The sequence below is a fragment of the Tetrao urogallus genome (assembly GCF_951394365.1).
Source record: "Tetrao urogallus genome assembly, chromosome: 5".
NCBI classification, from domain to species: Eukaryota; Metazoa; Chordata; class Aves; order Galliformes; family Phasianidae; genus Tetrao; species Tetrao urogallus.
Window position 1 is genome coordinate 32,575,738 of NC_136818.1, and position 24,461 is coordinate 32,600,198.

General features: G+C 40.0%; 1 protein-coding gene across 2 annotated transcripts; it reads left to right on the forward strand.

Annotated features, from left to right (window-relative positions):
• Positions 1-2,704: 2,704 nt before the first annotated feature.
• On the forward strand, positions 2,705-24,436 carry BMS1 (BMS1 ribosome biogenesis factor; the record flags this gene model as incomplete). Of its 2 annotated transcripts, none has more annotated exons than XM_079536408.1 (22): positions 2,705-2,880; positions 3,650-3,840; positions 4,749-4,828; positions 6,025-6,213; positions 6,677-6,819; positions 8,301-8,422; positions 9,106-9,302; positions 9,725-9,861; positions 10,444-11,216; positions 12,020-12,121; positions 13,098-13,255; positions 13,778-13,859; positions 15,029-15,105; positions 16,030-16,209; positions 17,779-17,967; positions 18,572-18,752; positions 19,281-19,339; positions 20,155-20,277; positions 21,597-21,744; positions 22,660-22,835; positions 23,251-23,412; positions 24,082-24,436. In XM_079536408.1, 22 exons carry the CDS (start codon positions 2,705-2,707, stop codon positions 24,316-24,318), a joined length of 3,882 nt encoding a protein of 1,293 aa, XP_079392534.1. In that variant the 3' UTR covers positions 24,319-24,436. The 2 variants fall into 2 exon arrangements, with proteins under 2 accessions (XP_079392534.1, XP_079392535.1); XM_079536409.1 differs by having other exon boundaries at positions 15,032-15,105.
• Positions 24,437-24,461: the final 25 nt, after the last annotated feature.

Below are 24,461 nucleotides of genomic sequence, written 5' to 3' on the forward strand. Positions count from 1 at the left end.
CCCGCCGCGCCGCGCCGCCCCGCGGGAGGGCGGCCGGAGGAAGCGCACGTCGTTCAGCAAGGCGCAGCTGGAGCTGCTGGTGCGCACCTTCGAAAAGCAGCCGTACCCTGGCATCGCCCTGCGCGAGCAGCTCTCCGGCCTCACCGACATCCCCGAGTCCAGAATCCAGGTAAGAGCGGCGGCCGGCCGCAGCCCCGCGAGCGTCTTTTGGGCTGTCGGCGCGTTTTGGCGGGACCGAGTCAAAGTGCCTTGACGGGCGGCGGGAACGTCGTGTTTAACTCTGCTTCCTCTCGCAGGTCTGGTTTCAGAACAGGAGGGCCAGGCAGCTGAACCGCAAGAAGAGCGAAGGCGTGCAACCCCTCCAGGCGGCGGCCGCCAAGGAGGAGCGCGGGCACTGCGGCGGGGGCATCGGCACCGAGCAAGCCCTGCAGCCGGGGGACAACCAGTGCTGCTCCGGCCAGCCGCTGCCCTGGTCGGGGCCTCAGTACGCGAGGCTCGATAGTCATTGGAGGAGCTGTGGAGTCCCCGCTCAGACCCCCTCTCACTTCGGCCTGGACTATATGGGAAAAGGGGAGCAGTTCGGTGCGGGAACTGTAGGCAGTGCCCCTCAGCACTCGCTCCCTGTGCAGCAAGCGCAGGACCCGTACCTGAAGAAATCGTTCCCTGAAAACTACTATGCAGATGTCTTGAAGCCATGTACAGAAGATTACCTATATCTAGCAGCTAAAGAGAACACATATAGCAAGCCTGTCTTAAGCTACTTAAATGCTGACCAAGGTCTGGTCGATGAGACCTACTCATATACCAAACCTAACTCCTCTCCGTTTAGTAACAGTTCCATTCCGAGCTGTGGCGAGGGGGAGTCTATGCTTGAGCTGAAGCAGATGAGGCACAGCTCTCCTCATTTTGCAGCTAGCGAGGCAAGCCCTCCTGCAGTACCTGCAAAATATGAAGGGAGGTACCAGGGGACGTGTGCTGCTCCGGACCCATTGTACGGACAGCAGCTGCTGGGGACAGTGAGTGACTATGACCCTCACTGGCTGGGTATGAGAAATGAAATTTTGGGGAATGGTTTAGACTCGCTATTTGAGCAAAATGGGGAGCAGGGTGGGCCTCAAAGTTACCTTTTTGCTTTGGGTGGCCAGAATTCAGCCTGTCATTTGGGTCACACGTGAAACCATGACAGCAAGGCTGCTTGATGGAAAAATCATCTTTTACTTTGTTCGATTGGCAGTGTTGTCCCAAAGTGGTTAGAGGTTTTGCAGGTGGAAGGATGGAGCACTTGCTGTGAGCTTCATGCTCGGTCTGGAAGGGAAAGGAAGATGAGGAAAGCCAGGGAGGTGCACAAGAGAGTAATCTGTGGAAGATGTGTTGCCTGTCCCTCTCCTGTCCTGCTGGGATTGTCACCAACCAGCATTCCTGCGAACATTTGGCTTTCAGTAGCTTCATATTAACCTGTGTTTACAGACAGATACTTCAGTACTTCGGATACCTCTGTACCTCAGTACCAAAGACTTTGTCTTCTGCTGCTCAGACTGCGTTGGATTCTACCAGGAGGCTTGGGACTGTGGAATTGGTTTTATAGTCTTACTGCACAAGATTTTGCTTGTATTTGGGTGTGAATTCACTTTCTTTAACGTAAGAAGCACGTAGAAAACTGGCGTAACATTTAGAGCCTCTAGTGGAGAAAGCATGAATGCAAGCTGGTCTGAGCATGGGATATGCAGCCTAGGTGGCGGCAGGCTGGCTCACTTGGTGTGTTTGTGTTTTAGGTGTGCTCCTGATAAAGGACACTCCTGGTGTCTTTTTAGGTGTTTACTGTATAGTATTTTCATTTAAAAACGTCCACATTTATGGCCTTTTAGAAGGCTTTCTTTTTGTGATTTCCTGTTGTATAATTTTTTTTTCAAATTGTTTGCTAATATTTTAAAGGAATTGTGTTGATTCAAGTAAAAACAAACAAACACTCCAAACAAGCAAATTTCATTTTACCAAAGGAAGGTATACATATATGTATAGGTATATGTATATTACATATACCTAGATTCTAACATGTACACTGCTTTTATGGAGAATGAAATAAATATAATAAAATGAAACTTAAACACGGACCATTATTTTATTAATGAAAAGGACCACAATGCTCATCTGGTTCCAACCCCCTGCTATATGCAGGGTTGCCAACCAGCAGACCAGGCTGCCCAGAGCCACATCCAGCCTGGCCTTGAATGCCTCCAGGGATGGGGCATCCACAGCCTCCTTGGGCAACCTGTCCCATTGCTACGGGCACTGTGAGCACGGACAGTCTCACCTCTCTATGAACACGAGGTGAGGAAAAAAGACCCCTGAAGAAACAGGGCACTGCAGGCGGGAGGCAGCGGTGTGCCGGCCAAAGCGCTCCGCCGCAGCGCGTCCCCCGGAACTCCGGAGCGCCGGAATGCCGGGTGCGGCCGCTTGTTTCCGGGGGAGGCCGCAAAGCGTTGCGGGCCACGCGGCGTGCAGGTAGGTGCTGCGGGTGCTGGGCCTGGGCAGCGCGGTGCGAGACCCGCTCCGTAGTACAGGGCTGCCTTGCCGTGCCTGGCGGGAACGCGGTGTTACACGTGTGCCATCCGAGCTCACTGCCTTGTGTCCTCTGCCTATTGTGCGCAGTCACAGGGAAACCTTCCATGCTACGCTGACTGTAAGCGGCTGTTGAAGGAGTAAGATGGAGGAAAAGGAGAAGAAGAAGCACCGTGCCAAGCACAGCGGACCGAAAGCAGAGAAAAAAAGGAAACGGCATCTCAATGATCTGGGAATTGGAGAGGAGGAGGATGCTCGGAAAAGAAACCCCAAAGCCTTCACGGTGCAGTCCGCCGTGCGGATGGCCAGAACGTTCCATAGGTGAGCAGCAGGAATTAAGTAGAGAGCATGCAGTCCATTGGCCAGACAGTTTTCAGAAAGTGGTGAGGTGCTGGAACAGCTGCCCAGAGAGGCTGTGGATGCCCCATCCCTAGAGGTGTTCAAGGCCAGGTTGGATGGGGCCCTGGGCAGCCTGGTCTGGTATTAAATGTGGAGGTTGGTGGCCCTGCCTGTGGTGGGAGGGTTGGAGATTTATGATCCTTAAGGTCCTCTCCAACCCGGGCCGTTCTGTGATTCTATGAAGCCCTGGCACAGCTGCCTGGAGCTGTGGGTGCCCCATCCCTGGAAGCAGTCAAGGGAAGGCTGGATGGGGCTCTTCTTCCTGCTCTTGTGGGTGGCAATCCACCCATGGTAGGGGGTTGAAACTGGTGGGCTTTAAGGTCTTTCCCAACCCAAGCCCCTCTGTGATTCCATCTGGTGTTTCCTTATTGTTTTGCACATAAATATACGTAGTGTAATTTTCATAAAGAGGCTCATAGAGCTTTCATTATTTGCAAGGCTGTGTTGTAATTTGTGCGTGTGTCGGTGGTGTGGTGCATCCTGCATATGTGTTACCTGCAGGTATGCTAGGTTTACTTGGAAAAAAAAGTCTGTAGAGCTCCTTCGGCTTGGTCAGAGTTCCTTGTTCATTGTAGCAACCAGGCACTTGGTGAGCTTTCGTGTCTGAATGTTTGCAGATGCTGAAAATATTCTAAAAGAGCACTTATTGCTTTTTAATTTCTTCTTGTGTTCATTTTAAATTTCTTCTCAGAACTCAGGATTTGAAGACTAAAAAACATCACATTCCTGTGGTTGACCGTACTCCTTTGGAGCCTCCTCCAGTGGTGGTGGTTGTAGTTGGCCCTCCCAAGGTTGGGAAGAGCACCTTAATAAAATGTCTCATTAAGAACTTCACAAGACAAAAATTAGTTGAAATCCGGGGCCCTGTTACTATCGTTTCAGGTGAGATTAAATTTGGGCTTTTGTTCTTTTAAACTTGTTCCTTTCTTTGTTATGTTTTCAGTCCCAACTTCCACTTGGCCATTGCCTTTTTACTTTTCTTGTATATTGCCATTTGGATCATTGAGGAGCCCAACCCACAGCATTTGAAGAAAAAAATTGTAAGGGAAAATCTTGCTTGGATCCAGACAGTTGTGTCTGGTATTGGTAAACTCTTGAGAGGTTTAAACTAATAAATCTGCTTTTTGTCAGGAATGATTCACAAATATGGAAAAGGAAAAAATGGGATGGGAAAAATGTGCTAAATTGGATGTTCTATTTGGTCTACTGAAACTTAGGAATTGAACTTTGCAGTTGATAATATGAAGGAGAAAAAAAATATGGTAACTTTCAGTCAGAGGTGTCCTTGTTGAGTGGTATGTTGTTAAAGAGCTCAAGTTAGTTAAACTGAACAGTGGGTACTTTGTTCTAATTCAGATGCATGTTAAGAAATCTCTTAATATCTATTTGGTGTTTTTAAACTATTGTGTTTTTTGGGAAGCTGCAGCAGAGGGTTTTGTCTGAAGAGGAGAAAAAGTAAGTAGTAAAATGAAGTCCTTGGAAATTAATTCTGGGATACAAAAGATAGAAGTAATGCAGAGGTTTCCTTCAAAATACAGTGTATCTTTGGTTGTTAGGTTGTTTTTGGAAAAGGCAGAACAACTTCTTGGAAACCAGGTGCTCAGCCTGGTAATTTTAAATGGAAAGGTTAACATTTCAGAGAATTGCAAGCATTTGAAAACAAGTACTTGTACAATTGCACATAGTTGGCAGTCCACTTGCTAGACTGCAGCAGTATAACCTGGAAGGAAAACAGTGGAGTAATTCCTTTGCTTCCTCTTTGAATTTCTGCTCCTTACTTTTGTTTTCAGGTAAGAAACGCAGGCTGACTATTATTGAATGTGGATGCGATGTTAATACAATGATTGACCTGGCTAAAGTTGCTGATCTGGTAAGTTACAAATAGCATATGATTTCTACTCTAATTTACGTTGAAAGTACTTTTTCCTGGAAGTCCTAGAAGTAGACTGCATAAGTGGTCTGTTTTCTCTGGTCATTGCTGTCCAAGGCAATGCTGTCTTGGGCTTCCAAAATAACATGTCTAATTCCTACAATGAACCTAATATTCTCTAACAACCTCAAGGAGTTTTCTTGACTGGTGGGAGTGGGAAGATGGGATTTGGGTGTGGGATGGTTTGAGAGGATGAAGGGAAATTACACAACTTTATTGTGAACAGAACTGGTAAACTATTAGCATAAGACTTTATAACAGGGCAAAATATTGAAATGACTTTTTATTTGAGGATTTCGTCAAACTGTGTAAAATCTGAAAATGGTATTCAGCTCAGTAAGTTTTCAATTAGTGCATGAAGTGGAAATATGAGTTGGTTTTGTTTGATATACTTGGCTGTTTCTGTCCTTGAAGGTAAGTAATAGGATTGATTTCAGTGAAATGTGGTCTCTGTTTTAAATTTAAACTTTTTGTTTATGAAGTCTTTTTTGTCTTGAGAGTCTAATATGCAATCCATGAAACTATTAGCAATTGTACTTTGTGTATGGATTTAGAATAGAATGTTCATGGTTGATTTGGGCTTGGGACCCTCAGCTGAATGTTAATCATAGTATCGTAGAATGGCCTGGGTTGAAAAGGGCCTCAGGGACCATCTAGTTTCGAGCCCCTGCTGTGTGCAACAGATCAGGATGCCCAGAGCCACCTAAACTAAAATGCATGCAGTAGTCCAGGATCCTGTCCTACCTGCATGCTTCCTTCTTAAGGAAGTAAGTTGTATTAAAAGTACTGAATTCTGTTGGTATGTAGATGATGTTGAAGATTCCAAATGCACTGAGTGATGCCGAGAATCTGTTTGGTTTTACTGTTAGGAGGCTGAGTTTACATCATTATTCACAGATCTTCGTCATCAGTTGTCGTGCATTTTAAGTTCTTCATCACTGAGGACCCAGCAGAGCTTTATTTCAACTTTCATGACATTTTCCTCTGTCAGTGAATTTTAGTCAGATAAACAAACAGAGTGTGACAAATTACACAAAATGATCCTGCTAATATTAGAGGGTGCTCAACTTTTCACTGTTCTTGGTTTCTGAGAAGCTTGTGACTTTAAAGACTTAACTTAGATATTGTGTTCTCAGGTTCTGATGCTCATTGATGCCAGCTTTGGATTTGAGATGGAAACGTTTGAATTTCTGAACATTTGTCAGGTACATGGCTTTCCCAAAATTATGGGAGTTCTTACCCACCTGGATACATTCAAGAACAACAAACAATTAAAGAAGACAAAGAAGAGGTTAAAGCACAGATTCTGGACTGAAGTATATCCGGTATGGCATCCCACATTTATTTTCTGCGTATTTTGCATTGTAGTATGTTAATAAAGTCTATGACAATACTTAAATATTTATTGCATTCATAAAATCTTTTGAGTATTGCTATCAATAGACAATTTTGTTATTATATCATATAATGCAGTCTTTGTTAAAATGCTTGTATCTCTGTCTGAGCATGCCTCGCTAGCAAACACGTGATACTAGTAAAGAGATCTGTTACATGGGTTATGGAGACAAACTAAATCTTTACAACAGATTTTCTGACCTTGAATGGTTTTGCACTAAGATTTAGGGGAGTGTTTTCATGTTGAAGTGTGCTAATGAGCTTGAACTTCAGGAATCAGTTGTAAATTGCAGTTTACAATTATGATTTATGTAATAGAATTGTGTTAGGTTTTTCCAGTTTTGCAAGTATTGCATTGATGTTTAATATTTTAATGTTTTTTGATATATTCAGGGTGCTAAGCTGTTTTATCTGTCTGGGATGGTTCATGGAGAATATCAAAAGCAGGAAATTCACAATCTGGGACGTTTCATCTCTGTTATGAAATTCCGACCACTTACTTGGCAAACGACTCACCCATATGTCCTTGCAGACAGGTATGTGGCTCTCTGTTCCTCAATATCAGCATAGAAAATATGCTTAGTGTTTAAAAAGCTAGAAATAGCTGAGCATCTGTGAACACAAAACATAGAGAGAAAGAACAAAAATAATGGTAGTCTTTCAGTAACATTGTTTTAGGTTACTATACTTGTTATAGAACGTAGGCCACCTCCAGACAGGTTGCAGATGTGGGCCCATGAGAGCATAACAAGGTTCAACAAGGCTAAGTGGAAGGTGTTGCAGTTGAGCCATGGCAATCCCAGGTATTTATACAGACTGGGCAAAGAGCCTCTTGAGAGCAGCCCTGCAGAGGAGGACTTGGGGGTCCTGGTGGACGAGAAGCTGGACATGAGCCAGCAGTGTGCGCTTGCAGCCCAGAGGGCCAACTGTGCTCTGGGCTGCATTAAGAAAGAGGTGGCCAGCAGGGAGGGAGGTGATTGTCCCCCTCTACTCGGCTCTTGTGAGGCCTCATCTGCAGCGCTGCGTCCAGGCCTGGGGCCCCCAGCACAGGAAGGATGTGGAGCTCTTGGAGCGGGTCCAGAGGAGGGCACTGAGATGAGCAGAGGGCTGGAGCAGCTCTGCTGTGAGGAAAGGTTGAGGGAACTGGGCTTGTTTAGCTTGGAGAAGAGAAGGCTCTGGGGAGACCTCATTGTGGCCTTCCTGTACTTGAAGGGAGCCTATAAACAGGAGGGGGAACGGCTGTTTACAAGGGTGGATAGTGATAGGACAAGGGGGAATGGTTTTAAACTGAGACAGGGAAGGTTTGGGTATTAGGAGGAAGTTTTTCACCCAGAGGGTGGTGAGGCACTGGAACAGGTTGCCCAAGGAGGTTGTGGATGCCCCACCCCTGGAGGCATTCAAGGCCAGGCTGGATGTGGCTCTGGGCAGCCTGGTCTGCTGGTTGGCGACCCTGCACACAGCAGGGGATTGGAACCAATTGAGCACTGCGGTCATTCTGTGATTCTCCATGGCTGGTTGTTTGTGTCCCCTTCTTTGTGCAGTACAGAAGGTGGATGTGGAAGGGATTTCCATCTGATTGCCAGTCCTTCTTTCTCCCCTTCCCTCTGGTAGTTCTTGTGTTGCTTACTCACATTGTTAAAGAAAAGATGGTATTGCATGTCTGAAGGGAATGCATCTTTCTGCTGTCTTATGGTGGTAACCTGTTTTCACCCTGATGACAAAATTGATTTGAGGAGTGTTTAGTGTGCGTAGCTTATAAATAATTGAAGTGTTAAGGCAGAGGTATGTATTTCATGAAATGTTGGTTAATCTTCTGGAGGTACGTACATCTGTGTTCAACAGGTTTTAATATACAGCTGTTTCATATTATTGACTGTTTTGATTTTTAGAGCCTGCAGAGCGTAACTCAGTGCTGCTGTGGTTGTGTTCCTATAAATTCTTTTTTTTTTTTTTTTTTTATTAGGGCTGTTAGATGATCTGACTTTTTTTTTTTTTTTTTTTTTTTAACGTTTGCTAGAATGGAAGACTTGACAAACCCAGAAGATATACGAACCAATCCCAAATGTGACAGGAAGATATCACTTTATGGCTACTTAAGAGGAGCATATCTGAAAAACAAAAGCCAAATTCATATGCCAGGTAAGTTATCATATTCCTAAAACTTGTGTTTGTGCTGATCTGTGTTGCTGTTGGTATTTTAATAGTGGTTTGATTTGTATCTTTAAACAGTGAATTGTAAAATAGGTTTTTCACCTTTTCAAAATCATGTTAAGCTTTTGGAAATGTTTTTTTGTAATACATGTTTCTGTAAAAGCATATAGTTGTAAATAGCTGTGCTTTTCAATTCTGCAGTTTTCTTGCAGTGTCAAACACAGCATCTGAAGATCTTCAGTGATGTTTCACTTTATGAGGTGCTTGAAGCGTAAAACACACCAGCTCTAATAGCGACAAGTAAATTTGACTTATGTAAAATTTTTCGTACTGTTTGTATAAATTCAGTATTTTAGGCACACGATTTAAAAGCTTAATTTCAATGATTTTAATATTAAATACACAGACCTATTCAGAAAAGTGAGTTAATAGTTCCCCTCATTAAATGCAGTCAGGCAAGCCTAGAGCTGTGTGTTGGTGAACTTGAGTGTTCTCCTCTAAGTTCATTGCTTTAACAGCAGAAACAGATGTTTGATACAGAGGTGATGAATTGCTGAATACTACAACGTTTTGGTTTTTTTTTTTTCTTTACTCTCTTCATGATGGATTGCACACATTTTAGAATTAAAACTCAATGAAAACCTTGTTTGTCCCCTTGCCTGTCTCCCTAGGTGTAGGGGACTTCACTGTGAGTGATGTGAGTTTCCTACCAGACCCCTGTGCGCTACCTGAGCAGCAGAAGAAGCGTTCTTTAAGTGAGAAAGAAAAACTAATCTATGCCCCTCTCTCAGGAGTTGGGGGTATTGTATATGATAAGGATGCTGTTTATATTGACCTTGGAGGAAGCCATGCTCATGAAAATGAAGAGGTAAAAGAGCTATGTTATTGATTTCAATTCTTGTATCTTAAAAAATGTAGTTTTCACCTCTAGAGTAAAAGTAAGTATTTAATAATAAGCTTCTGAAAAATAATCCCTTTGTATTAATTTCTTTTTTCTTCTCAGATGGCTTCTCTGTAAAACTCTGTGCAAAGCATTTGAAGAATGAGTTAATAAGTAGTTAATTTCAGAAGTTTTGTTTGTTAAGACAAGACTTATATAAGCTTCTGGTGCTAGAATATTATCGTTCTTATTTTGCAGGGTAGGGCAGTTGCAGGAAAGAATAATGATGATGATGATCATTTTTACAAATACATATTTCCATTTTTTTTGTCGGATCACTGGTTTTATTAACTGTTCATTGGATGTTTGTTTATTCACCTTAATTGAAATGTAAAAAACTGGCTTTTCAGGAGGAAGTGAGACCAAATCATGAGCTGGTTCAGAGCCTCATCTCCACTCACTCAGCCATAGATACTAAGATGGCGTCAAGCAAGGTTTCTCTCTTCATGGACTCTAGACCATTAGGTTCAGAAGATGTGGGACAAGAGTAAGTTTTGAATTCTGAGCAATGTTTGAGCAATTCTAAGTGTCTGATTTTAGGTTCTAATTTAGGACGGTTTCTCAGTTATATACAGTTAGCAGAGTGGCTTGTTGCTTAGTTCATTTTGTTAGACTACTCAAGCCAGATACCAGTTGTTCTTAGCTCAAATTATGTATTAAGAATGTTTTACAAGCAGTATAGTTCTACAACCCAGAATTTCCTGGATGATTCAGCTTTAAGTGGAACGTTTCTTTTCAGAGTTTTAGAGAATGGCAGTTATAATCCTCAGTGAAATGCATCATTTAACCTATTTCCATACCACAGCAAATGAAGAAATTTCATGGAGTTATTTGCATCTACAATTTGCAGTGAATTGAACTAAAAGGCTTTTTGTACTTCATGAAGTCTGTTACCTTTTTAGTGTTTTTCATAATTTCATAATTATGAATAACCATAATTAGTGTTTTCATAACTTTTGATGTTCCTTCCGCAAAAATGTTTTAAATTACTGACATGAAAACAAATTGTTTTGCTAATATTTCTTTGCACTTCACTGTCTTTCCCCAAACGTGATCTTTGGAAAAGCAGGATTGTGATGCCAAAAGAAGAGAGGCAGATTGATTTGAAGACTGGAAGAGTACGTCGGAAAGCATTATTTGATGAAGAAGAAAAGAAAGAAGATGATGATACCGTTAGTGATGAGGAAGATGAGCAAGAAGAAGCCATGTCTGAGGATGGAAGTGATGGTGATGATGAAGAGGAAGACAGTGATGAAGAGCTCTTGGAGGCAGAGATGGCTCCTGGGAGTGCCAAACGTCTGAAAACGGAGGTGGCTCAAGAAGAAACTGTGAGTGAACTGCCAGCATTTGCTGATAGTGAGGATGATCTTGAGATGAGTTCTGAAGAAGAGGGAAAAACTGCCTCTGAAGAAAACGAGACAGAGGAAGATGATGATGATGAAGAAGAAAGGACATATGGAAATGAGAGCTCGGGTAGTGAATTTGAAGCCGCCAGCGAAGGAGCTGTGGAACCTGAGCAAAATGAACTAGCGAATGAAGATAAAGATACCAGATCTCAAGTCTTGGTTCGCGGTCTGAAAAAAAAATCCTTGCTCACAACAGATTCGGGAAATTGCACAGCAGAAGAGGCATCAGAGTCTGAGGTTGAATCCCTCAGTGAGGGAGATGATGAAGAAAAATCGCATGATGAATTAGAAGCTGAAGTATCAGATAGGAAAGGATTTCAGCCAAAGAAAGCTGATAGGATGAGGCAAGCTGAACCTGAAGATGATGAGGTTGAAAATCTGCTGAGAGAAGAAGAGAAATATGAAGAAAAAACAGATTTTTCTGCTGACACTGCAGGTAGACTGTAAATGTTGTAATTTTTTGTATGCCCATTTTGCATTAAATTCATTGTTAATTGTTAAAGGATAGCATAATGAGCAAATATTATATGTATTTGAGTTGTATAATGTGTAATTGTTGGGTGGCAAACTTCACCTTTGGAAACCTGGTACTATTTACTTTCAAGCCTTTCATTTGTAGTGCAGTATACAGATTTCAGGTTTCCTTGCTAGAAAATGGAGATGATTCATTTTATAAACTTTGGCATTTCTGCACCAAATTTTATTATAATCTTTATGGATCTGTGCGTAACAGAATTCAAGGTACATTATTTCACTTAGAGCAAACCATTCTTGGAGGAACATGACTAAAATTTTAATTATTGACTGAGTATTTGATTAAGTTGCTCATAAGAAGCATTGGAATTGCCATCCTTGGAGGCATTCGAAGTGCCTGAATGCTGCCATAGGCAACCCGCTGTTGGTGACCTTGCTTGAGCAGCACAGCTGGAGAAGTTAACTTCCAGAGCTTCAGCTTTAGCCATTCTGTGATTCTTTGAGCAGCAAGGGAGTGTATAATTCCACATTTGAAAATATTAAAATCATTGCTCATAATCTCTTACACTTTCATCCTTCTCAAGTTAGGATTCGTTAAGGGAAAAAAAAATCAGAGCTCCAGCTTGTTAGCCACAATTAGTTTCATGTGTATATGGAGTATAAAAAACTGATCAAATGTTGAGGTAATGTTCTTATTTGAATGGATTAAGTAGTTCCTGAGTTTTGCTCTTTTTTGAAGACGGATGCTAATTTTTCCCCTTTCAGGTGCACTTAAATGGAAAGAAGACCTCACACAGAAAGCAGCTCAGGCCTTTCTAAGACAGCAGCAGGCAACCCCAAATCTTCGTAAGCTTGTGTATGGAACAGGTACACATTCATAATGTCTTAATTTATGGTGGGTTTTTAGCTAATAGCAAGTTTGTAAGTCTGAAACTTTGAGCTCTTTCAGTGAGAGTCTTGAGGAGAGTTAATTCAGTTTCCTAATTGCCAATACTCACTTCCTTTTGTAATAAAGGCAGTTGTTAGTTTTTCCCCCCCAAAAATATATATATATCCTGAGCTTGTTTGGGATACTACCGTTACCTGTTGTATGGTGTAACTGTTTTCCCTCAAATATTTGAATTTTGCTCACTTTTATAATTGTATAGTAGCAATTGCTTAAATCCATTTTGGTAATTTATGTTTTTTGTGAAATACTACTTTTTTTTTTTTTTTCTGTTTTCATTAATTTCTTTCTCACAGTGACTGTAATATTCTTTTAGATGTGTCTCAGTGTTATCATGTCTGTGCATTATCACATCCAAGGTGTTCGTTGAGGAAAAAAAATACTCTGGCTTAGAAGAAAGATAAGATTATTTTCTTTTTGTAATTTGTGCTATTTAATTTGCAGCTTTTCCATTATTTATCTGAATGTACAAACCTCATCATGCAGAACCTACATAGAATACAATGAGTATTTGTCTTCTATTGAACTTCCACAGTGCAGAAGTGGAAAGATTTAGTAGTAGATTCTCAAGTCCAGTGTTCTTGATTTACAAGGTAGTCCAGTGTTGTATCTACTTATGGTATTTAATAAGCACTGTTTGCTTACTGGCAATGTTCTTTGAGATAATTCCAGGTGGGCAAGTAGGAACTGGACTGCAGGTTGTTCAAAGGACTGTATAGAGTTTTGTATTAAATTGCATGTTTCAGTGTGGAATGGCTGCACAACTGAAACTGGTAGGATATAGTATCTTTCTGGCTGCTTCTGCTACAGATATTGTGAAACATAAGGCAGGAGAGGGGTTGTTGACAAATGTAGTTCATGTATTGTGGGGAAATAATCACAGTTGGTTTCATTTAGCCATCGAGGATGAAGACAATGAAAGTGAGGATGCAGGTGATGAACTTGGAGGTCTGTTCCACGTCAGCCGTCCAGATAAAGAAGCCAAACAGAAGGCTAATGGTCTTGACTGCTCTAAATTTCTGGTGGAAAAGCCTCAAGACTGGGACTTAGAAGAGGTAATTCAGTCAGATAGTTGAATTTGCAAATCCTATACTTGTTATGTCCTGACTGTATTTTCAAAAGCACTACTAAGTTATTATGGAGAAGTGTCACTGAAACAGACCTATGTAAGCTACGGTCTTTGTTACATCTTGTGCTACTCAAGGTCAAGAGGAATATTTAGTAGCCGAAGGGTTCAGTGGGAAGTTAGAATAAGTCTGTTGAGTGCTCACCTCTCAACTGTCTAGTGGATTGTAATTTTCTGCTTATACAGAAGTAGAAAGCATGATTGCAAATCTCTACATAGAGGCTTCATTAGTGTAATGACATTTGGGCAAGGTTTGAGGTGGCTTCTCGTTCCTGCTTGTGGCTGAGGAATTATGTAGTTTTGGTAGTGGTACCTTGACTTAGATCTGTGTGTGCAAGTGTCAAATTATCCCTGAGTTTGGAAGATGGTTGAGGAGTGGGGAGTCAATAATGGAATGCTTGTGTTGATGAGAAGCTTTAACTGTACAAGTCAACAACACTTTATTTTGCAGGTTATGAGCAGCATTAGAGATTGCTTTGTTACTGGAAAGTGGGAAGAAGATAAAGATGCAGCAAAGTTGTTGGAAGAAGATGGTATGTGTAAGACTCTTTAAGGGGAAGATAACAATGGATTCAGGGGTTTTAGGAATTACTCCACAGTTATGTGTTTAGAATGTCCTGCACTAGCTAATACTTGCACAGTTGTTTTCCAACTGTAAAATACTGCAGTGTTACACAATGTTACACAGTTGTTAAAGCATTTAAATGTTGCTGTAAGAAACATGGAAGTAGAATATTTTTAAAATTTGCTCTCTGAAATATAGGATATGTAAGTTAAATTAGGAAATGATTCGTGCCTGATCGTGTCGACTTTGCACTGTATATATTAATTCATCTACTTAGACATAGAATCATAGAATGGTTTGGGTTGGGAAGGACCTTTAAGATCATGTAGTTCCCACCCCCTGCTATAGGCAGGGACACCTCTCACTAGGCCAGGTTGCTCACAACCCCATTAAGCCTGGCCTTGGATGCCCCATTCCTGGAAGCATTCACATTCCTTTCTGGGCAACCGTTTTCAGTATTTCACCACCCTCAAAGTAAAGAATTGCTTCCTATAGGTGTTCTATTCACACGTAAATGTATTTCATTCTTTTCAGTGGTGTGGGTGGAGATGAGCAGAAATGATTTTTTTTATGGAAAGACAAACTGGTCATTTGCATTTGGCAAAAAAATGAGATCTTTTGGAATGTATTTTGTGTATGTTTTTAGACATGTCTGGGAAAAATGAGAAAATTTGAATAATGTGGCTGTGTCTTTTGTATAAATTGATTGAGGTTTGATAGATTTATTTAAGCATTTTTTTTAACTTTAAAAAGGTTTTGCTATATTTAAATTTTTAATCAGATTTTTTTTTTTTTTTTTTGAATGAAGAAGCTCAGTTGCTCTGATGATGCCTTGTACCATTCATCTTAACACAATAGGAATGTTCTTCCTTAATTTTGTGAGGCAATGTGTGTGGTCATTTGGAGTGATTTGAGTATGTTTTATTTGCATATTCAAAATCATCAAGTTGAGATATTGAAAGGGAAAAGAGGGATCCAGTGAACTTCAACTGAGAATATAGAGAAGACAACAGACGTATAAAACTGATAGAAAGGAAATAAGTTTGGGCTGAAACTAATCTATAAAGTAGTACTAAGAAATACACAATACTGAAAATGAGAATAACAAAATAGTAACTGTCAGATGTTTTGTTGCAGAAGAGTTGTATGGAGATTTTGAAGATCTTGAAACAGGTGTTGTGCACAAAGGAAGGCCTGCTACTGAAGGAGCTGAGGTATGACCTCTGCCTTTGTTCTGGAGTAGCACGTATGTATTTTTGATCGAGGGATAGGCATCTCATGTCATAAATTTCATTTCTGTGATTTGATACGAAATCAGTAGGAGTAAGGAAGGTAAGGTATATGACTTTGGAACCTGTAAGTATCTGGAGTAGCATATATATTTTGTCTCAAATTCAGATGTTGTTTAAAATTAATAAGGCAAGACAATGCACCTCATTATTAAACTGTGGATGTCAGGATCTGGAGTTAGAAGTAAAATATGTTAAAACCAAGTGTGATTGTAACTGTTCATACCATGTCATCTGATATGGAGGATGATAGAGCTCTGTGTTAACACAGTGAGCGGTGGAAACTTAGATTCCTCGTGTCTGTATAAGAGGTTGATGGAAGCACTTCATAACCATGACTTGGATGTCTTCTAAGAACAGAGCTATAGTCTTCAACACTTCTTTACGTTTTACATTTGGTTACAGAATTGGAGTAACAGTGTCATTTGGGAAGTGTTTGAACAGTTTATGAACAAACTTAGACCTTTCTAGCCTCTGCCTTGCAGTGCAGTATTACTAAAGGTTAATTACTTCATTTCCTTTTTAACTTTGTGTGCCTGTTTTAGGTGTAGAATAGTAGGCCAATCTTAGGATCTGTTCCCTGACATAAAAAACAAATGTGAAGTCAAGAAGTGTATTTCATGAAAAGGAATACAATTAGATTGTTGAATGTTGTGGTTATTACTGAAGTAGCATCTTTTTCTATGAATGACTTAAGAAATATTCCCATTTTAGATAAAAATGACTAAGTGTCTGATCACTTGAATCGTGACAAAATGTTCCGTAATGATACATATTGAGAATGTTAATCAGAATGGCTGATTTTCTGTGAACACTATTACATATATTTGTGAAATTATCACTGTTCAGTCTGAAAACGAAGAAGAGAATGATGGAAACAAGTCCAAAGCAGAAGCTGAGGAGGAGGAAGCAAAAAAGGAGCGCCTGGACAAGAAACGGAAACTGAAAGAGATGTTTGATGCAGAGTATGATGAAGGGGATGCCACATACTTTGATGATCTTAAAGAAGAAATGCATAAACAAGCCCAGGTACAAGCTGTTAATTTATCATTTTATCTGACTGTGTGTCTTCAGAAATACCCAACAGTGTTTGCCTAAAGGTCTTTTCTGGAGACATGCTTGAGAAACCCAACAACTGAAAGCTTGGTTTAATTTGACATTAGTTTATGATATTATAATTCACTGAGGAGGTAAAGCTTACATGATATATCTTGACCTATTCAGAAGTTTTTAGTGATTTTATCATTTACTGCTAGACTAGTTTGGAAGGGTTTAAAAAAGGAAAACAATAAAACACGAGAGAGGAGTCCTGATCTCCTCTCTGGAAGACATCAAGACATCCTTCTGCGTGGAAGAAGGGGAAAATCCTTCTCATATTAACTTGTATCACATTTTCTTGGTATTATTTTTGGGGTGGCTTTTGCACTGTTAAAAATGGAGGATTAAGCTCTGTGTGGTGATCTCTTCCCCAGACTGTATAGTTATTTTGAGGAAAAATAATTGATGATCATTCTTGTATGTGTTCAGTAGGAGTCTTCAGCATAACTGCATCTAAAATTCTGGATGCTGATTTTGTTCCAGGCCTCTAAACTTAAAAATTACTTATTTCTTTGGCTGGCTTGAAATAATACTGCCTTATGCTACTAGTAATTTCACTGTGTGCTCTTAAGACAAACCTTGTCCCAAATTGTTATTAAATTCATTGCTACCTTCTTGTATTAACCTCTATTATAACTGTGGCATACTGGTAGGCTCACTGAGAACACCTAAAATGTGAACACATACGTTGCAGTAAAAGATTATGAGGTGACTTACAGTTGTTTCACTAGCAGTCAGTTACAGAAACACATGCCAGCAGTCAGCTGTGCCCCAGCAGCAGGATGGAAGGGCGAGTATCTTAAACTGGGGATGTGTAAACACTTCTTGAAAAGTAAGCTTGGACCACAAGATTTGTTCCACATCTCAATACCTTGAAAAATGAGATGTTTGCTTAAACATGACACAGTGCATCACAGGTAGCTGAACATAAGGAGATAGAGTAGGAATGTAAAGAGTAAAGCTTATCTTATTCATAAGGATATCTTGTTAAATATTTACATATCTGCATTTATATGCTACAGAAGAGTTTTAAAAGACCCTTTTGAGGATACAGAGTATTTGAGGACACAGAAATATTTTTCAGCTGCTGAGTAAGATAGAAGCCCAATCTCCTCACAGTGATACCTAAAGATCAGGATGTTAACTTTAAAAAGTAATTGGGTTCCTAAATCAGAAATGTTCTTTTGACATATGTGTCTTTAAAATCCAAAGTCACCCCTATGAAAGATATATCAGAAGTGACTCAGTCATTTAGTTCTTTCGGGCACTGTCTTTCTTGCAGACTAACAACCCCTCTTGGGATTTCAAATTGGAAGAATTTCATGGTGGCGGAGATCTCACTCTGAATAAAGAGTCACAAAACCTATTGGATCTTTCTCAAAAGATTTATATAAATCTTAGCATGTTTTAAATAGAACTGGCACCTCACGAACAAGTTGTTAATACTTGATTTTTGTAAAACTTGATGGCTTTCTCCTTGACTTTCTCCTTGTTGCATAGCTTAATAAAACTGAATTTGAAGACCAAGATGATGAGACCAGAGTGCAGTATGAGGGCTTTCGGCCTGGGATGTACGTTCGAATAGAGATTGAGAACATCCCATGTGAATTTGTCCTGAATTTTGACCCCCATTATCCCATTATCCTGGGTGGTTTAGGCAACAGTGAAGGAAATGTTGGATATGTACAGGTATGTAGCCAAAGCTGTGAGTGCACTTGATTTCAATACGTCTGTGCTTCAGCGTGTCTGGAGTTGCTCTTCATTTTCTCCTTATTAAGAATACGATAACCAGAGAAAAGTGCTCCTCTTTATCTCTTGAACAGTGGAATTGCTTTTGATACAGTTAACTTTATGTTAACAGATACTGGATTTTTAAAGACTTAGCTGGATAACTGGAAGAAAAACACGCGATTGTTATTTCATGTCCATAATGTTGTTCTGCAGAGATGTCTCAGGACTACTGTACAGTGGTACTGTGATCATTAGTTTGCAAGCATGAGTTGTACTCCGAGGTTTATGTTCTACAGATAGGTGGTGAGAGGAAAGTTATTAGCTTATATTTGATTTGGGTTTTTTTTTTTTAACTATTTACATACAAATGTGGTTTTGGACAGTGAAATACTGTTAAGCTGTAGTCAACCTAGTGTTCAGTGATTCTGAATAAAGCTTTTTGAGTAAGAACATTGTAGTGTAGGTGGAAGTTGCTTTCAATCACTCTTGAAAATTAAGGCTTGAATTTTGAAATTGATGCGATTATCCTGTTAGAGCATTGTTAATCTTCTCTTCTAATTAGTTGCGCCTGAAGAAGCACCGATGGTACAAGAAGATACTTAAGACACGTGATCCTTTAATCCTCTCCTTAGGGTGGAGGCGATTTCAGACTATTCCAATGTTCTACATTGAAGATCACAATGGGCGTCACAGGCTACTGAAGTACACACCACAGCATATGCATTGCGGGGCAACTTTCTGGGGTGAGGGAATTCTGGAGTTATTATCCTGAATCACTTCATGGTTATCAAATACTCAAGCTTCATGGGATATGGCAGGGAACACAGCTGGAAGCTTTGAGGATGATAAATTTTTTAAAAGCTGTGCTCCCTGTGGAATATAAAATAAAAAGTAGTATGGTAAAATAGGCAGTTGCTAATAGAGAAGAGTGGGTGAATTATTTGACTTTTAATCAAATGATGAATGTTGTGCTTGGTTGTATCATACCAAGAAGAAACTGTCTCTGGCTTTGTCTATAGAGAAGGCAAGTACTTGTGTGCATATGGGCTCAACCCTGCAAATGCTTTTGTGCATGATAATAAATGAATGTGCAAATAATTGCCACAACTTCAGTAGGGCTATTTATGCGAGTACTGGGCTGAGTGCTGCATTTAACCTTTCTCTGGTTTCAGTCATTGATATTGTACACCGACAATTTCTCAGCTTTCTAAACTTTAAGTAGAAGCTGTTACATGTAGTGAGGCCCTTCATAATTCTTGAATTTTCCTTAGGGCCCATCACTCCTCAGGGAACAGGATTTTTGGCGGTCCAGTCTGTCAGTGGCACAACAGTAAGTTTGTTACAATAAAAATTAATTACTGTTTCCCAAAGGTCTTTTGTGTATGTAACATATAGATCTGAGGAGGAAGGTTATACGTGGTAAATCAGTTTCAGTGATACTGAAGGACCTGTAAAATCAGATGGACTTCATCTTCTGAGAGATGTATTGTGATGAGAGATGAAACTAGATAAAAACTTCTCTTTTCCCCTGCTACATTGAAAATGACAGTCATGACTGCATTACTATTTTCCATGGAAAGGTTTATACTTACTTTTTTTTTAGGTACGTCCATATTTAGATTATTTCTGAAACCTTTTTATGTGATGAGATTCTAATATTCCTGATGGAAAAACTTTGTCCTCAATGTGGGAATCTCTACGCTGTTAGAACCCACCCTTTGCACAGTCTCATCCTTGTTAAAACTATTAGGTTGTTCTCATCATGCATCCACAACTTAATTTGACTTACTGCAGTGCACAGCTCTTCTCCTTTGAGACTTTGAGTAATGTTCTGTTTCATAAAGGGAATACAGTAAGGTAGATAACAAGGACATCTAAATTGCCTCCAAGTTAATTAGAATGGCAGCTCTGAAAATCTCATTAGTGAGTGGTAGGGATGTTCCATCAGTAGAGCCTTAACTTGTCTGTGCAAAGTCAGTTTGTATTTTTCATGCTGCAGTACTCCTATAAAGGTTAGAAATTCAGAACTCAAGCTCTAAAAAACTGTATTTGTATCAGTAAAATGGTTTCTTTGCTATTTGTAAATGTATGATGGATTGTTCTTTGGTAAATGTGGTTCATTAATGTATTTTTGCTCTGTTTCAGCCTGATTTCCGGATAGCTGCCACAGGAGTTGTGCTTGATTTAGATAAGTCCATAACTGTTGTGAAGAAATTAAAGCTAACTGGCTTCCCATTCAAAATTTTTAAGAACACTTCTTTTATTAAGGTAGGTATGTATGTATGTGTGTGCTGCAAAGCTATGCAGCAATGCTAGGAAGGGATGCAACGTGAGAATACTTGCATCTTCCTGAGGCAGTTCTCCATGATCACTGCTTAGTGTCTCTTAAGGTGCTATCCAATGAATGTAAATCATTATTGTTAACTAGACAAGAATTCTGAAATAGTCTCCTTGCTCACACTCAGTGTCATTTTAATTTTGCTCTTAAAAATTGATTTTATTTTCTTCCTCAAACCCATTAGTTAGCATCTCATAGTGCAAGACAATTCTGAAAAATGTGAACTTAGCCCTACTGTCATCTAGTCAGTTTGACCCTACTGAATTTCAGTTTGACCCTACTGTGGGATGAAATATTATTGCTAGCAGTGCTTTATAACTTTACAATTACGGCTACAGAACAGTTTGCTCCAAAAAGTGTTGCAAAAGTTAATTTTCACAGATCCTCCAGCTGTCCTTAGTTGGACTCTGAGGAAGAGATTAGGTTGTTCTGCATTAGGGGCAGGAAGCAGCTAAGCACTGATTCTAACAGCCAAACATCAAAGTATTTGTGTGAAATGCACGATGTGTCTGGATTTCCTTGTGGCTTAAGAATGGAGCAGTTTACTTATTTTTAAGGTATGCAGTTTTCCAGCAAATGACTTTAAAAGAGAACTGGATTTTGGAAATTCTCTCAAATAGTTTGAGTTTTAAATGTATATTTTTGAATGCAAATAAGCTGATATGTGACTCAAAAAGTAGATTAGCTGAGGGAATGGGGCTTCTTGAGCTTGGAAAAGAGAAGGCTGTGGGGAGACCTTGTGGCCTTCCAGTACTTCAAGGGTATTTATAAACAGGAGGCAGAACGGCTGTTTATGAGAGTGGATATTGATAGGACAAGGAGGAATGGTCTTAAATTGAGACAGGGGAGGTTTAGGTTGGATATTAGGAGGAAGTTTTTCACGCAGAGGGTGGTGAGGCACTGGAACAGGTTGCCCAAGGAGGTTGTGGATGCCCCGTCCCTGGAGGCATTCAAGGCCAGGCTGGATGTGGCTCTGGGCAGCCTGGTCTGCTGGTTGGCGACCCTGCACATAGCAGGGGGGTTGGAACCAGATGATCATTGTGGTCCTTTTCAACCCAGGCCATTCTATGATTACTTCAAGTAACTTAAAGTCAGTCAAGCAGGTTTTTGATATGGCCAGCACTTGTAGTATAAAGACAGTACTCTGTCCTTGGTATTTGTTAATCGGGATTACTGTGTTTTTGTGGCTGCCTACATCACACAAATAAACTTAGCATCTTGACTAATGCTGGGTAATTCATGTTTTCAGGGAATGTTTAACTCTCAGTTGGAAGTGGCTAAATTTGAAGGTGCAGCAATTCGTACTGTGAGCGGCATCCGAGGACAGATTAAAAAAGCCCTCCGAGCTCCAGCAGGTGCTTTTAGGGCAACGTTTGAAGACAAGTTGCTGATGAGCGGTGAGTTGCACTTTCCTGAGATTGATAAGGGGCTGTTATCACACGACTTTCATCCTACTTACTTACTGAAAAGCAGCATCTTAGTCTCTGGAATCTGATAATTGAAGTGTGATTTCAAAGAGCGTGAAATCTGCTGAGATGCAGAACGAAATAATAAAAAAAGAAGCACCTTCATGTTGAATTTCTTTCAGTTATACTTGGAAGTCATGCAGTGCACAGATGAAAAGGCTTGTCCTGGAGATATATTTCCCTGAGTGTTTTCAAATGTTTTGCTTCTCTGCATGAATGTGAAAATGAATTGCTTTTAATGATACAAGTGCTAGGAAAACATTTTCTTCCGAGAAGTCCAGAGAGTAGCATTGTAACTCTACATAGGTTCTTTTCCTCTAATGTTTGGGGAAAATGATCCTAGGAATATGAGTTAGTGTTCTGCTGTGTTTATGGAGTGTCACTGTGATGCCGAGAACATGAGTTAGTGTTTATCTGAGCTAATTTGACATTTATTTTCCTAAACACAGTAAAATTATGGATAGTGCAAAACAAGAACGGTTTAAATCTTTTATAAAAAATATGCAAACAATAGACAAATTGTCTTTTATTGGTTGTAGTATAGGCACAGATACTTAAATGTGAACCCCTGTGCAAGTCTTTAATAGGAAGAGCTGATAGAGTAGTATTAATGTGGCTGTTCTTCAGGACTATATTATCTTTGTGGCTGCTTTAGATTTTACAGAACCAAGTGGTGCAGATAGTTACATTGCCTTTGCCTGAAGTTGAACAGATCTGGTGGATACATCAAACACAATACTAGTACATGATCTACATGCTAGTTGTCTATTTCTATTCAGTATTTGTGTAGTGTGGTTGTGATGAACTGTGTTGTGAGAGCCAAGTGATATCTTTCTTTTCTTTCAGACATTGTCTTTGTGAGGACTTGGTATCCTGTGTCTATCCCCAGATTTTATAACCCTGTAACATCATTGCTGAAGCCAGCAGGTGAGAAAGACAGTTGGAAGGGAATGAGAACAACAGGCCAGCTGAGGCATGAGCGAGGCATCAAACTGAAACAAAATAAAGATTCCCTCTATAAGGTATATTTGATATATGACTTCTTCTTTTATGCTTTTTTTTTTCTTTTTTCTTCAAACAGTGATCACAGTCTCATTGGCCCTGTGGCCTAAGACCTGTGCAAACAGAGCAGGGTAAACACACATTCATTTTATATTTTAATATTAATAATTTGGCATTTTTATCCACAGGCATACAGTCTTTCCTGGCATGTGAGAGGACTGAATCACTGGAAAGCAAATGTTGTGTATCAGTGAGAGTTTATAAAGTAGTCTGAATAGTAAAGTAGGGGTGAAGTTTTCATGTACATTTTTCATTTTACAGGTGCAAGAATGTGGGCAATCTTCCCCCTCCTCTCTCGCCCCCAGTAGGGGAGAAATCAGATGAAAGCTTTCTAAGGTCATGACTTTTATGCATGTTCTGTATCCATTCTTTTAGCCTATTGTGAGGGAGAAAAGGCATTTCAATAAGCTGCACATTCCTAAAGCACTGCAGAAAGCGCTGCCATTTAAGAACAAGCCTAAGAATCTTGAGAAGAAGGGCAAGACTCCAAAAGATCAGTGGAGACCAGCTGTTATCAGGGAGCCTCATGAAAAGAAGGTAATTATCACTTACCCTGAAATGAGGATTCCCTACTGGAAAGTGTGTTGTTTAGACCATTTCTAACTATTGTTTTTAGCATGTCACTACTAGTGCTAAAGGCATACCTGCTTCTAGTGAAAAGTTGTCCTGCAGTTTGTTTTGTTTCTGTTCAGCATGTGGCACATGTATGGAAATGGCTCTGAGTAGATAGCATCTATTTATTAAACTAGTAGGTCACCTGATACAACTTCTGTCCTTGTCACAGTGCCTTCAAAGTATTTCGAATGGATATAGTCCTCTCACAGTAGGGCAATTTAAGTTGACAGCTGCAGTCTTTTATTTGTCATGTCATTGCTGTATGTTATAGGTGAGATTTGAAGTGAATTCTCTACTTTGAAAATGGAGGATTGCAGCATGCTTACAACTTCAGCGTAGAAGTACTAGAGAATTAATCAATTAAGCAGAGTTTTCTAAATAGTGTCAAATCAAAATCAGAGTTCAGTATTTGAATTAACTACCCAACAAGATAGATAATTATACCATTTTAGAAATTGGGGAACAAGTATAAAAAATGTTAGCAATTTGCCCTGAATTCTGATTCAGCATACAGCTGCCTGCTGAGGTTAAACTGTTTCTTGCTACAAAACTCAACTGTCTGTATGTTGATTTTCTTGCTTTCTGTTCTAGATATCGGCTCTTCTCAATGCTTTGAGTACAGTGAATAATTACAAGATAAAGAAAGCCAAAGTAAAACATCGGCAGCAGATTAAAGAGTATGTCAAAGTTAAGCAGAAGGAGGAGGAACAGAAATTAAAGAGACAAAAGGAGGCTAAGAAGAAAATTTATCGAATACTGGGACAAAGGGAGAAGAAGAGGCAGAAGTCAAGCTTGAAAGGATCTAGCGAGGGAGCCAAGAGTGTGTAAAATTGTATCAGATTTTGGGGCAAATGAGAAAATAGGATGGCTGTGCAATTTTCTTCTGGAACAACAACAAAAAAACCATTAAACTACACTGAATGTACTTCCAGGAGAGGAAAAATGCAAATGTGACCTTTTTCAAGCTATGG